This window comes from Paramisgurnus dabryanus, chromosome 4 (genome assembly GCF_030506205.2).
Source record: "Paramisgurnus dabryanus chromosome 4, PD_genome_1.1, whole genome shotgun sequence".
NCBI lineage: Eukaryota > Metazoa > Chordata > Actinopteri > Cypriniformes > Cobitidae > Paramisgurnus > Paramisgurnus dabryanus.
Window position 1 is genome coordinate 21,176,425 of NC_133340.1, and position 15,194 is coordinate 21,191,618.

Below are 15,194 nucleotides of genomic sequence, written 5' to 3' on the forward strand. Positions count from 1 at the left end.
AATGACTTCCGTTTTTCTTTAAATAACATTCACTTAGCAAAAAAGGTATGAAATGGTCATCTGAGACACCTGGGGAAACCATATAGGTAAACTGAATGTCTGACCATGCTGTGATTCAAATTTGAGAATGATACTCCAAAAAATGTTGTTTCTGTGAGCTTTTATTTCAAAAAAGTCCAGGCGTCCTTTCAGAAAAAGTGCACTTGGAAACTCCAAATATACACATGATAACAAAATGACATGATTATCAAAAGAAAATGAGTCAGGACTACATATTACATGATGTATATCAATTCAGAACTTCTCTGCCCACCAAAGCACATAGAAAAAACAATTTCAGAAAAAAACATTTGCACATTATAACAAAATACTTGCTATTTTGAATGTGGTCGCTCATGAATGCACTCCAGATTCCAGTCCTCCTCTGGATGTCAGCTGAAGACCTGTTACATCACATCACATCACAACACAACACAACACAACACAGACACACACAAAGCAAGAGAGGATTTTAGTTTGAGTCAAAAGTTAGAGACATACAACTATTTGTATGAGAAACTATGATGTAATATACATGAACATAATACATACACACATACACACATTACATGAATATATTTATAATTACAAATGTCTTATGTTTGCCAAATAACCTATATTTCTCAGCTGGTAATACTCATATTTTCCACCACATATCTTGTTTTTAGTTTGTATATTCTGTGCATTTGATTCATATAGCTATAAAAATGATTCATTTATATAACATGTCATAGAAAATGAAACCATGTAAAACTCGTATTTTAGTCATCTCCACTGTTACTTTATAATCAAAACAGCTAACAAGAAACTAGAAATGTAACGTAAAATAACTAATGAACAAAAGAATCCACTTACTTTATCCAAGCGAGCGCAGCTGAGCTCATAGTCCGGTCCATCTCTCGTCGACGACGCGGTTTGTTTATATCCAATCTTGTATCTTTGCTCCGCGATCATGCTCTTTATCAACTTCTCCAAAACACTCTCAACACAAACAAGTCCTCTGCAGTCGACAATCCACAATGGAGATGTTATATCTAACCTTTGAGAGGTTTCTCAGCGGCTCCGGAGAGCCTAGCCGGCTGCTATGCTACCCAAACAAACAAACGCGCAGGGAGGGGGCGTGGGCATTCCTATCCATGCGCTTCTGTAGATTTGCGCAGAAGTACACTTTACTGACGTAAGTTGAATCCTTGTAATCGTTTCATGATTGGTTACTACCCCTGCCCATCAAAACTTTGCTGGCTAAGCATTGGCTGGCTTTGTTTTGGCGTAATCCAGTCAAAAGCCTATGGTTAGCTGAAGGACATCTGTCTGGGCAAATCGGTGTTCCCGATTCATTTTGAGTTGTCAAACCTTATCTGATTGAACAAAACAGAAAAATAGGGCGGGATATTTATCGGAAGAGTCTAACGAAGCAGGAAGAGATGGATTTTCACTGATAAAACTCGATATTTGATAGAAAATAAACATGATCGATCATACTTAGCGGAAGCGCGGATGTAAATAAAGGAGGGTATTGCTGGATTTATCACTATTTTTCGTTGTTTTGGATTAAAACGTGGGATGCTTTTTGAAGAGTGGACCCTTACGTTGCAATGTACGTTGAAGTTTTTGGGAATTGTCAGAGATGATCAGAACCATATGGCAAGACATGTGAGTACCCACAAATTTTTTTATATGCATTCCGTCTGCATTTTATTTAATCTTATCCACACCAGTGTATTGATTGCAAAAATAAGCTCAGAACATGAATTTTGAGTGTTTAAACTTTCAAATAATGCAAAGTTTATGATTGTTGATTGAATATTTGATGTTAAACAAAGTACAAAAACACGTAAAAACGCCCCCTAGGGACCGCCGCCGGGCCGGTGCGTGTTAAGAAGTTTTAATATTAAAGGGCCCATGGCATGAACATGTTAGCATTGCCACTTTGTAGGTGTGAGCAAAAATCAGGTCATTGAAATTTAGCCCTCCTTATGATGTCATAAGGAGCTCTTATTATAATAATACCGCCCCCTTAATGTGCACTATCCAACCACAGCACTGCCATTAAGTGCAGAGAGAAAGAGAGGAGAAAAAAAATATTGACAGCACAATTGAGTTTGAATTGCATCAAACCACCATCATTGTGATCAGTGTTTGCACTTCATCAGCTCATTTACATTTTAAAGTACACACCGAAAACAACACATTTTTGCTCACACCTACAACGTGGCAGTGCTAACATTTTCATGCCATGGGCCCTTTAAAGGTATCATGAAGTTTATTGTTTTGCTTTTATACAGAGTTAGAAAATAAATAAAAGTGAATGAACAGACCACATTATACTAGAGGTTTTTCGTCCCACTCCCACAAATTTTTTCCCGCACCCAACTAGTGTTCCCCCACTTTCTGCTTAGTATTATTATCTTCCTGACTCAAGGGATCCCGCAAACTGTAGATCTCATTAAAAAAAGAGATTGGGTATGACCAATATAAAATGTACACTATACAAAAATTGTGTAAATTATCTTTATTCAGCTTGTCAATAAACAAATATTTTAATATTGTAATGTCAGCGGAATTGAGAAAAAAATGTCAGAGAAAGTAATAAATGAGATACAATGTCTGTCACTCAAATAATTAGCAAAATATGAATAAAGGAAAAATGTTGGCTTGTAACTATAGTCTGAAGTAAAATCAACTTTTAACCAAAATAATTAACAAAAGAATGTTCAGACGACCATTTAGCATCTCACCTCCACAAAGGCTAAATTATTATACTCTCTATTTGTGCTGCTCTTGAAATTGATAGAAATTTGTTAGCTAAAAAATATTTAAACTTACCGTGCAATTTGTAAGCTGTGTTATATTTAAACCTGAAACAATTCATAAACACAATGAAAATTACAGCCATGAAACAAATCAATATAACAAATCAAGTACATGAGAAAATTTAGAAGATAACCAATAGGTCAGTTCTGTATATTATAAACAACATTATTAAAGGACAAGTTCAGTATTTTAGACTTAAAGCCCTGTTTTCAGATTGTTTATGGTCAAATAGAATGGTTTTGACTGAAATTTCGACATTTTCGGCTGCCCTGAGAATTTTCGCGTGTTTGTGTTTCAGCTCAGACCTCTACAATGGGTTTAATGGTGCACTGGAACAATCCTTCCTAAAATGCATTAAACTTTCGTTTACAAAGACGTGAAACTCACCAAGTGGTCAGGGGTGTTCACTGATATGCTCACACAAAAATCGCTGCAAAAGATGCTTTCCAACAGCTGTTTTAGCATTCGTTGTTAACTTGTGGACCTATTTCCCCAAACGCCTCACACCCGTACATTCTTCCGCTTAGAGCTTGAATAATAAACACTCCAGCCCAGGTGGTGGCGCTAATCCGCCTTTGCCAATTGCAAGAATAGAAACAAAGTTCCCGGCGCGGAGTAATACCGTACCTCACAGGACGTCTAATACAGTCAATGGAGTTGGTAAAAACTAAAACCTGTTGGAATGCGTCTTTTAGAGCGATTTTTGTGTGAGCATACCAGTGAACACCCCTGACCACTCGGTGAGTTTCACGTCTTTGTAAACGAAAGTTTAATGCATTTTAGGAAGGATTGTTCCAGTGCACCATTAAACCCATTGTAGAGGTCTGAGCTGAAACACAAACACGCGAAAATTCTCAGGGCAGCCGAAAATGTCAAAATTTCAGTCAAAACCATTCTATTTGACCATAAACAATCTGAAAACAGGGCTTTAAGTTTAAAATACCGAACTTGTCCTTTAACATGCGACCTGTATCCAGATGTTGTCCACATACACATTGAAAAGACAAGTTTAAACACGTTTGTGTTTGGAATGTTATCCAATCTGTGTGTCCTGATGCAGAGTTAGAGGCTGTTTACACTTGGCATTAACATGCGTTTTCGTCGATCGGTTCACAAGTGGACAACGTTAATGCCAGGTGTAAACGGTGTTCAAAAAGTTTTGAATTCGTCCACTTTTGACCACTTTCAACCACATTCAAAACCCCTTTCGATTGGATTGCTTTTGTGGTGTAAACACACATGTGGTTGAATGTATTCGAACAGCCACACGCAACCACCTTCTCTCTGCCAATTTATCTAATCTGAGGTACTAAACAGAAGTTTTACGTATTTTTCTGACTTCTGCCGTGAACACACGGTGAACAGCTGGATTTTTAGCCTTTCATTGATAAAACTAAAGCAGCGCTGGTCTCCGTATTTTCATTTTGAAAGTGTGAATGTTGCGCGATCCTATTTCATCAATTGCGCTGAAAATTCAGACTCTAACATACAAAGCTACACAGTAAAACTCCCAGTGTTAAATTAACACTGCTGGGAGCATATATGGTCCCACTCTACAGAGTGTTAAATTTACACTGAATCAGTGTTAAAATTAATGAGATAATGAAGTGATGATTAAGACATTAATGGTGAACACCTGCTGGTCATTCTGTGTCAAATTAACTTCATTTTAGAATTGTTCATGTCTCTAAGTTTTTATTTTATTTTTCTGGAGAAAGTAATACTAAAATAATGAAAAAGGTCAAAATATTAAATGCAATAGATATATAAAAACTGCAGTGTGTATATATGAGTCTATCTTACAGAGTTTTAAAAAGTTACACTGAAGCAGAGTAAAAAGCTGCAATCTTTAACTTTTGCCTCTCTATCATCATCTCTGTTTGAAACCCAAACTTACAACTTTGTTGTAGAGCTATTTTGTAGACGATGATAAGTTTAACTTCTAAACAACTGTTGTCAGAAAAAATAAAAGTGCTCAACTATTCCAGCATCCACACATGTGATTTAGTAGACAAATCTTCTTTCTGATACGATGTAATCACAAGTCAAATGGATATTTATCACAAAAATTATCACAATAAATCTCCAGTTTGTGTTTTAGATTCATTTGAAGTCACCATTATTGTGATTAGTGTTTCCTTTAGTTAGGTGTTTGTCCCTTGACCTTCACTAGACTAACTCTCCAATATTAGCAATTGCAACAGTGTTTCAATAAAAGCACTTGTTTGTTGCTTGATGTAGAAAAAATCTTATCAACCCACCTAAAATTGCTTGTTTTAAAAACATTAATATATGATATGATATGAAAAAGGTGAAGAAAAAAAGCATAAAAAATGTTTCTCTATGCAAATTACATAGTTTTGGATAAGGGTGCTTTGATTCTATAGTTTTTTTTTTAGAGAGACTTCATGACTTCGGATACAAATCTCAACAATGGTGACAGTAAATGGTAAGAAAGTTGCACAACTGTGTCATGTTGCAATGCATGATGGGAGTTATGAAAGAGTTTTCTACAATCCTGGTACCCAGCATGCATTGCGGCATGAAGCTTTGTTGTTGATTGTCACCATGATTGTGTTTTATAGGGTGATTGTTGATGTCATGAAGCTTTGTTGTTGATTGTCACCATGATTGTGTTTTATAGGGTGATTGTTGATGTCTCAGGGTGTCCGACTGAAACCACAGATTAGATTTGTGTAAAAAAAATTAACTTTTAAGGGTATGGATTTACAGCATAGGAACATCACAGGTTTGACTGAACATAAAAAAATGTAACTTACATTTAGTGTTTTTTTTTTGTTTGAGATCAGTGAATCACAATATTTAACAACTACTGTAGCACACCAACAGTTTATAACTTCATCTGTGTCACCTCCATCTGCTCCAACAGATGTGTTTAATAAACACAATGAACAAAAGAAGGCCAACTCTAATCTTCAAGACTCAAGTGCCCAACTAATGGAAACACTAATCGGGACAATGGTGACTCACTTTATTAACCAGAAATACAGCTGTTGTATAGAGATTAAACTTATCATCCATGTAACTCTACAAGCAAGTTGTAACTTTAAGTTTCAAACACAGATGATGATAGAGAGGCAAAAGTTAAAGATGGCTCTGCTTCAGTGTAACTTTTTAAAACTCTGTAAGATAGAATCATATATACACACAGCAGTTTTTATATATCTATTGCATTTAATATGTTGACCTTTTTCATTATTTTAGTATTACTTTCTCCAGAAAAATAAAATAAAAACTTAGAGACAGGAACAATTCTAAAATGAAGTTGATTTGACATGAAATGACCAGCAGGTGTTCACCATTAATGTCTTAATCATCACTTCATTACCTCATTAACTTTAACACTGATTCAGTGTAAATTTAACACCCTGTAGAGTGGGACCATATATGCTCCCAGCAGTGTTAATTTAACACTGGGAGTTTTACTGTGTATGTGCAGCATATTAGTTTGCGTAATAATTACTCCCGCTCACGTTTGAATGACAGCAGAGAGACTCGCCCACCGTCTCGACAGACCACCCCTCACAGTATTCAGGACAGAAACGGTCGAAAGTAGACAAAAGAGACGGATTTAAATACCAGGTATAAACGTGATGTGTCTCTCTCGTCCACTTGTGATCCGATCGATGAAAACACACCTCAATACCAAGTGTAAACAGCCCCTTAGTCAAGGATGCTTTGTGATCGGATCTCAGTGTAATGTAAACGCAATCCAGCCATCGTATTTGCATTTACAAGTCAACGTCACACAAAACCCCACCCACTTTCATCTCCTCTCACTGACAGCTGTCAAAAATAAACGTGCATCCCCGGTGCGGACGTTGCAGATACACAAAGATAAAGCCTTTAATGCTAAAAAAGAAATAAATAAAGCCTAAAATGTGAACATCACGGTTATTGGGGTTGCTAGTTATTCTCTGCTGTTGGCTTCTCAGTAACACTTTACAATACGTGATTGCGGTTACCGCGACAACCCTAAATCATGTGGCTAAAGACAGCTGTAGCCATCTGTGATTGACAGCTATTCATTCAGCGCGTCTCCCCGCAAGTGATCCGATCACACATCCAGATACAGAAAACACTTTAATGTTGACAAATGTAAACGTGCCGTGTCCTGATACACTGATGATCGGATCTGTGTGAACGGATCACAGAGATCGCATGTTAATGCAAAGTGTAAATGCAGCCAAAAAGTAATTGTTAAACATGCATTGCACAGTTGACATTGTGAAAATTTGAAATATAAACTAATGAATGTTATCGTTACCAGGTGTGGTGATCGCTGGCGTGACACTTATGTAGGTTTTGTTTATGCTGTCAACATCTGAAATTATTTAATTGATTAAATTGAATTAATGAACAGAGACACAACAATCACAAATGGAGTTAAGAATCACAGACATAAAGTATTTACCTGCACAGTATGCCATATTGCATGTAGATGGTTTAACAAACTCATAGACATAATAACCACCTGTGCAGGCTTTGACTCTAATGGGATATGACTGAAAATAGCAGATGTAATTGTCATGGTGACCACAAACATCTCTGGTGACCACTCCATCTTCAGGTTTTGGGTGTCCACCTCTTAGCCACAGTGGGGCATCAGTACCACACTTTGAGTTATCAACACATGTTTCTGGCATTCGAACATTTTGGCCGTTAAGGTAAAGCCGATACCAGCCGACCCAGTTGACATTTCTGTCACACGTGTTGGATGAATTATAATTGGTGGCTCTTCTTGAATTGTCCAGCACAGTGTAGTTGTAGCAGGGGTCAGCAGAGAAATCATCTGTTCAATAAAAACATTGTTTTCCTCAAAAACTTTAAAGCTTTTTCTTTCTCTTCACTAAGAGTCTAAGAAAAGCTGCATTAAAAGCTTATTATTATAAAAAAAAAATACAGCTTGTCTACACTCTAAAAAATTGTGCCGTTAAATAACAGTAATCAACTGGCAGCTTGGTTGCCAGCAAGATAATGTTATTTTACGGTTCTGCCTCTGTTAAAATACAGTTCTACTTCCGTTAATTTACAGCTCTCCTATTTTAACAGTATGTTAATGTTATAATGCCCTGAAAGAAACTCATTTCATTTAGGAAACCAATTGCCTGATCCATTCAAGTTTATAAATAAATATATTTACATGGTGGTGTTAGTATTGTGAACTTAATTAATTTGAGTCCACTGAAAACAAATATTACTTCTAAAATTGAACTGCAAACATTTAAACTTTCACACAAATCTCATGTAGTTCACCATGAGCAAACTACACAGTTACTGCTTTAAAATAAAACAACAGGCAGCATAACATCAATGATCTACTGCCCATCCTTGACCTAAACAACCACACTACTCTTCAGCACAATGGTAACCCAAAAACTGAGTCAAATACTAACAAAACAAAACATTAAACACTTAGAGATCTCTCACATTATCATCTTGTGTAAATCCCCTGAACAGTTTTTAAGTTCACATGATTTAAAAAACAAAATACAAGGACTTTTCTCTAATGTCTGTGTGAAATTAACATATTTCTGTATGCAAATTTGACTGTTAAGTTTTCTGTTTTTTAACAGCACATTCTGTTAAATAACAGTAATCAACTGGCAGCTTGGTTGCCAGCAAGATAATGTTTTTTTACGGTCTCCTTCGGACTGTTAAAAAACATTAGCATTCTGTGTTTTTATATCTTACATATTTAACCCTTTAAACCCCATCGCAAAATCCTTGGTGTCAAAAGAACACTGCTTAATGTGTCCACACTACAAAGAGTAAAAGAAACAGACCCAATGTTGAAGTTAATGAGATAATAAAGTGATGATTGAGTTAATTATGAACAGCTGCTGTTAACAAACACAATCACTGAATAAAAGATGAACAAAATAAGTAAAAGAGAAAACAAGCAGAAACTCAACTTACAGACTTAGAAGAGACTCAAACTTACTCAGATTTTCTAAGATCTCACAAGAAGATCATCAAACAACTCCACAAACAGCATTAACATCTTCACTTATTACAAACCAGTTAGATTTTATTTTATATGTACATTAGCTCTTACTGAGAAATAAATCATACGGTGTGGTTTCCTAAACAGGTATTATCTTAAACCAGGAATAGTTTAATTAGGAAATTTAACAAGTTTTAACAAACATGCCTAACTAAAAACATAACTTGTGCATTTTCAGGCGAAACAAAGGGCACTGATGTATTTTAAAATATGTCAGTGCAAGTTGTTTTGAGTTTGGACAGCTTTAGTCTAATAGTCTAATCCCTAAATAATAGTTACCATTCTCGTGATCAGTGTTTACTTTACTAGGACTCTTGATCCTTGGGTTTCCCCTTTGGTGTTATAATTATTCATGCTTATCAATGTGATTTGAAAGACATTGAATATGGCAAAAAAGTATAAATAAAGTATTATCACTAACTAATGACTGTTATGGTGTAAGTCTCATGAGTCAAAAGTAATTTACTGATTTATACAAAAGCTCATAACTGATTAGATGGGTGGCAACCCCTTATAGTAGTCTAATAATGTGACAGAAACTGAGTGTTGAGGTAGCCAGAGGAATCTTAAAAACATTGGGATTAAATGAAATTTAAAAACACCAGCAAACTACACACACAGACATCAAGAATCAGGCTATGAATCTCAACAATGGTGACTATCAAATGAAAAGCTTCATGCTGCAATGCATGCTGGGTATCAGCATAGTACAAAACTCATTAGGCCGATGAACTGTTTTTCCATTTTCTTTTGTCACCCTAGTTGAGAATCATATGCTGATTCTTGATGTCTGTGAGTGTCAGCTGAGGACTGTTTTCAAGTTTGCAAAAATACATTTGAAGGCAACTCTGTCAAGCTATCAGATTACTCTTATACTAATAATTAATGTAATGATTCTGATTCAAATATGCAAATACTTATTCATAAACATTCCTAAGAACTACTAATTTTTATGATTAAGCTTCATAAGGCTGGTAAGACAAACTACTGATCAATATTCAGACATCCAACCTCACGAGAGTCTATCATCTCTTGGTTTTCTTTGCCATAACAAACATGCATCATAAAGACACAGTTATAGCAACCAGACTGAAAACCAAGTCAAGAGCCCAACTAATGAAACCAGTGATCACCATAATGGTGACTTTAAAGAAAATGCTTGTAAAGTCTAGTAAACACCTGTTTGTTCTCAGTAAGAACTTTTGTAAATGTATAACAGAAATAAAGTCAAAGTGGTTTATAAGTGAAGATGGTAATGGTGTTTGTGTAAATGTTTAATTCTCATCTGGTGATATATGGAGAGATGTAATGTGTTCTGTTATTTTCAGTTGATGTTCATCTAAGTCTTTGTGTCTGTAAGTGTTTCTGCTCATGTCTTATCTTTGTATTTATCTTTTCTTTAGTGATTCTGTTTATTAGCAGCAGGTGTCCATCATTAATGCTTCAGTACTTGAACTCATTGACTTGATTTCAGGTGGATCATTAGGAAACTAATGTAGGGAATAGTGAATGAGGGTGTAGGGTGTGATTTGGGACACAGTCTTTAACGGTGGACTCTCAGGGCTGTAAATTCACATTATTCTGAAAACTGTTTTTTTTACAGAATGCAGAATTTAACAGTATACTTCTGTTTTTGTTAAAAAACAGAATCATACTGTTAAATTTGGCTGTTTTTTAACAGCAATTTTTTACAGTGTAGTAGATGTCAGTATTTTAATAGATTGACTAAATTTACGTTTATTTGTTTTCTTTGTTGTTGGTATGATCTGTTTCTTTGATTTTACATTTATTAGGAGATAATGTTCTCCACAAGAACTACTTGTGTAACTGTACATTTTTACTTTATAAACAGATAAAAATGCCCTCATATATATTATTTATCCAATACTACATATCAGCTCAATCGTTCTAGGTTGGTGTGTGACTTGTAAGTTTAATAAAATTGAATTACCTGCACAGTATGCCATATTGCATGTAGTTGGTCTAACAAGCTCATAGACATAAAAACCACCTGTGCAGGCTTTGACTCTAATGGGATTTGACCGATAATAGCAGCAGTAGTTGTTTCCATGACCACAAACATCTCTGGTGACCACTCCATCCTCAGGTTTTGGGTGTCCACCACTAAGCCAAAGTGGATATGCAGTACCACACATGTTTTCTTCAACACATGTTTCTGGCATTCGAGTGCTCTGGCCATTAAGGTAAAGTCGATACCAGCCAACCCAACTGACAGAGACGTCACACATGAAGGAGGAAGAATAATAGTTGGTGGATCTTCTTGAATCGTTCAGCACAGTGTAGTTGTTGCAGGGGTCTGCAGAGAAATTATCTGTTATGAAAACACTGTTTTCTGAAAACTTCAAAGTAGTGTTCCTCCCATCACAATAAGCAATTCAGGTAAATCACAGCTCTTCTAATGGACCTCAGTATTTTAAAATATTCTCTTAATTTACATGTTTTTAATAAACATTGTTTGAATGCAGTTTATCCTTTCAGTTTACAAACAGATACAAATGTGTTTACACGGCTATTAGAAGTTATTTAAATGCAAAATGACATCCTGGGAGGCTGCATGATATTTCGCTGTAATGCTAATATTGTAAATCATTATAAACTAGCAGGATTCTTGATATAAAAACACATTCACAATCAACTCCCATTACCTACACACAGTGTCTGCTCATTGGTCCATTTGCTTGCGCACTAGCGACCAATGTCACATAACACTATAAAAATCTCAATTTCTATAAAAAAATAAACATTCTAGAACCATATCAGGGCTAAATATTTGCTATTGACCTGCAGTGTTATACATTTTATGCAGTCTTGAATTTGGTGTATACAGTGGTGTATACATTTAAAGGTTCAAGCTCAAGGTTCAAGCAAGTAAATTTTTGTTAAAGGGGTCTTAGCCTGAAAATGAGATTTTTTCCATGTTTAAGTGTTATAATTGGGTCCCCAGTGCTTCTATCAACCTAGAAAATGTACAAATATCAACCCAGTAACTTTGTTTGGGTAAGCTTTTTACTGCAAGCATGTGAAAATTAAGGTCAAACAGAAATCTCCAGTTTTGTGAGGTAGGTAGCAAGGCGAATTACAAAAATACCGCCCCCTTTATCTGCACTATCCAACCACAGCACTACCATTTAGTGCAGAAAGAAAGAGAGCAATAAAAATAATTGACAGCACAATTGAGTTTCAATTACAACAAACCACCATCATTGTGATAAGTGTTTGCATTTCATTCGCTCATTTGCATTTTAAATTATGTAGTGGGATTGCCCCTTTAACAATAGTTGGCGTAGCCCTTTAAAAGAGCGGACAGATTGCACCAGGTGCGTGGTTGCGTACGTCAGGCAATCACGTAGCTATATAGGCACAGGTGATTTCGCTTTCTTCGTGCCATTGTACTGATGTGACCTGTGGCTGTATATCGGCATAGGTGATTTCGCTTTCTTCGTGCCAATTGTACTGATGTGACCTGTTGCTGTAGGTCTTGTATCTCCTTCACTCCTCGGTAAAGGTAGGTTTGGTTAAATTGGAGGGTATAGAGGGGAGGGAATTATACAAATTAGAATACGGGTGTTCGTGGGGAAGTTTATTTAATTCACAGGTGTGATTAATGTGCTTGCTTGGTGTTATTTTAGATAAGTCGGGTATATCCAGGCATCCGTTGTGAGTATGTGAGTGTTATACACGCAAAAGGTAATTTTATTTTTCCCTACCCTTCTGGTGTGATTATAAATGGGAGAGGAGTGGGGAGGAAGAAGAAAAGCAAACGAATGTATGTCTAATGTTTTTCAGAGTGCCAGTTGCTGCTTTGCTGCGGTTAAATCGGCGTTCCCGTCTGAGAAGCGGGTTTGCAGTGCACGCTCGTGGTTGTATCGAGCGCTCGCAAGTTCATTGAACATTCTTAATGCCTGTACGAGGCTCATTGGAGCCGCTCTAAACCCGTAACTTGATTTTGGGATTTTATGGGGTTCGCCACCTCGCTGGCTTAATTTTATGTATGGTTTATTAACTTAGTTATTTAGAAATCTGGGGTATTGTATTTGGGTTGCTTCCTGCATATTGACACCGCTCACTTACGGAGCAGATTAATAGTGACGCAATCCTTTTGACTTTCATTTATTGCCGATTGTATTTTGTTGGGTATGTGTGTTTAACTGAAATTGTGTGGTTGTTTGGTTGTTTCTTTATTTTATTTTCGGTTTTGTTGAAATTATCAGTTATCATTTAGATTTGTTTATTAATTGATTTAGTCATTTCAGTTATTTTGGGGTTTGTTATTTCTTTTTGTCTTCTGTATGGATACCGCTAACGGAGCAGATCAAGTGTAGTCTTTTGACCTGTGTTTATTTGCTCATTGTATTTGTTCTGTGTGAACAATGAAGTTAACGTAAAATTGTGTTTTTCTTTTACTGACATTATCTGGTATTATTATTTAGACCTGTCTATTTATTGATTTATTTTGGTTATTTTGGATTTTGGGGTTTGTGATATTTCCTGTTTTTTTTGTATTAATGCTGCTCATTTACGGAGCAGATTGATTGTGTTATAATCTTTTGGTTTGTGTGTATTTGTTGGTTGTATGTGTGTGGTGTGTGTGAGTTGTATTGAAATTTTGTCTTTGGTTGCTTTATTTTTCTTCATTATTAGTATAAGTATAATAGTTTTATTAGGCTTTGTTTTTTTGAATTGATTTAGTATTTTGGTTTTGTTATTCGAGTGGTATTATTTCTTTGATTTGCTTTACATTAAAACTGCTCAAGAATGTAGTGTAGTTATTGTGGGGATTGTGTTTTCTTATTTAATTTGTCTTATTTTGACCTTATTTGGTTTGTGTTGGGTGGATTTACATACTTGTGTTCTTTATTTGGTTTGAAGTGTGTGTTTATTATTTGAGCAGTAAATTGTTTATTGCAATCAGAGAAAATAAACTAACTTGATTAGTTTATTCTTTTTTCCTTTTCCTTTTCTTGTAATTTTTGAATTTGTTTGTGTTGGTCAGTGTATGGTGGACGGCCCATGTAAGCCAACCACAACAAAGCCTATTTTGTTGACCTGTTTCCATTGGTCAAAAGGGTCTTTTAAATTTTACTGTCTCGCTCAATGTGGTTTTAGTAATTTAATTGATTAATAAATTTGTTATCTGTGACTTTGTCTCTGCTTGTCCTTTTCATTTGGTTGAAAGCCTGAAGTGCGGGCCTTATTAGTATGATTTGACTGTAATCCAGTCACAAGTGGCGTAGTCGGCAGGACGAAGTGACAAGCAGAGACAGTCGCAGAGAAGAATTGTATGGTTGTGTGTTGTTGTGTTTTTGGTGTTTTTTTTAGCAAAGCAGCAGCTGGTACGAAGCAGCCAGGATTGTGATAGTGGAAGAGATTTGGGTTAAGTGGTAAGGTTTTCCTTTTTTTTTCTTTCTCTCTCTCTCTCTTTTTTTTTTGGGGGGGGGGAAGCTTGTAGATATGGAGGCTGAATTGGAGGAGTTGAGAAGGCAAGTGCAGTCATTGAGGGGAGAAAATGAGCGGTTGCACCAACAGCAAGCAGGCCAGGCTACTGGAGCGGCGGGCCCCTCAACTGTGAATGTCCTACCTGCCCCTAGCCCCATAGTTGAACGAGTCGTTTACGTCCCTAGGGAACGGAGGGGTCGTATGTTTAGTGGTAGAGGGGAAGACAATGTGTTTGAATGGGTGGAGGAGATACAAGCCTGCTTGCGGGTTCGACATCTGCCTTCAGCTGAGGAGACATTATTTGTTATAGATCACTTAGAGGGTCCTGCCAAGAATGAGATTAAGTATAGGGCAAGAGGAGATAGGGAAACACCAGAACAGGTGTTCTCTATCTTGAAGGAACTTTATGGGTGCTCACAGTCCTATATTGCCCTGCAGCAAAACTTTTTTTCTCGTAAACAGCTTGAGGGCGAGTCCTTGCAGGAGTATTCCCATGCTCTTTTTGCATTAATGGATAAGGTGGTACAACATACCCCTGGAGGTATGACTAATTCAGTGGTTTTACTTCGAGACCAGTTTGTAGAGCATGTGCTGGATAGTGGTTTGCGGCGGGAGCTCAAACGTTTTGTTCGATTGGACCCTGATTCCACCCTTCTGGATGTTCGTAAAGAGGCAATAAGATGGGTGGATGAGGGATTTCATTCGGAGAGGAGAGAGAGGAGTCATTCGCTCCCAGCTTCCTCTGTTCTTCAGTATAGAGTACAGGGACAGATAGATTCCTCTAGTCCATCAGAGGTAAATGTTTCAGAGCTCACAGAACTGAAGAGAATGATGAGGGCCCAGCAAGAACAACTTA

The 15,194-nt window shown here is 36.5% G+C and overlaps 1 protein-coding gene across 1 annotated transcript in view; it reads right to left on the bottom strand.

Moving 5' to 3' along the window:
* Window positions 1–15,194, bottom strand: part of LOC135760368 (uncharacterized) — a 48,868-nt gene that overhangs the window by 12,364 nt on the left and 21,310 nt on the right. The window contains exons 5-8 of the mRNA XM_065274329.2: window positions 10,833–11,198; window positions 7,289–7,666; window positions 7,142–7,198; window positions 2,866–2,897 (exon numbers count right to left, since the gene is read on the bottom strand). Of these exons, the coding sequence (XP_065130401.1) occupies window positions 2,866–2,897; window positions 7,142–7,198; window positions 7,289–7,666; window positions 10,833–11,198 (833 nt within the window). The remainder of the gene's footprint in view (window positions 1–2,865; window positions 2,898–7,141; window positions 7,199–7,288; window positions 7,667–10,832; window positions 11,199–15,194) is intronic.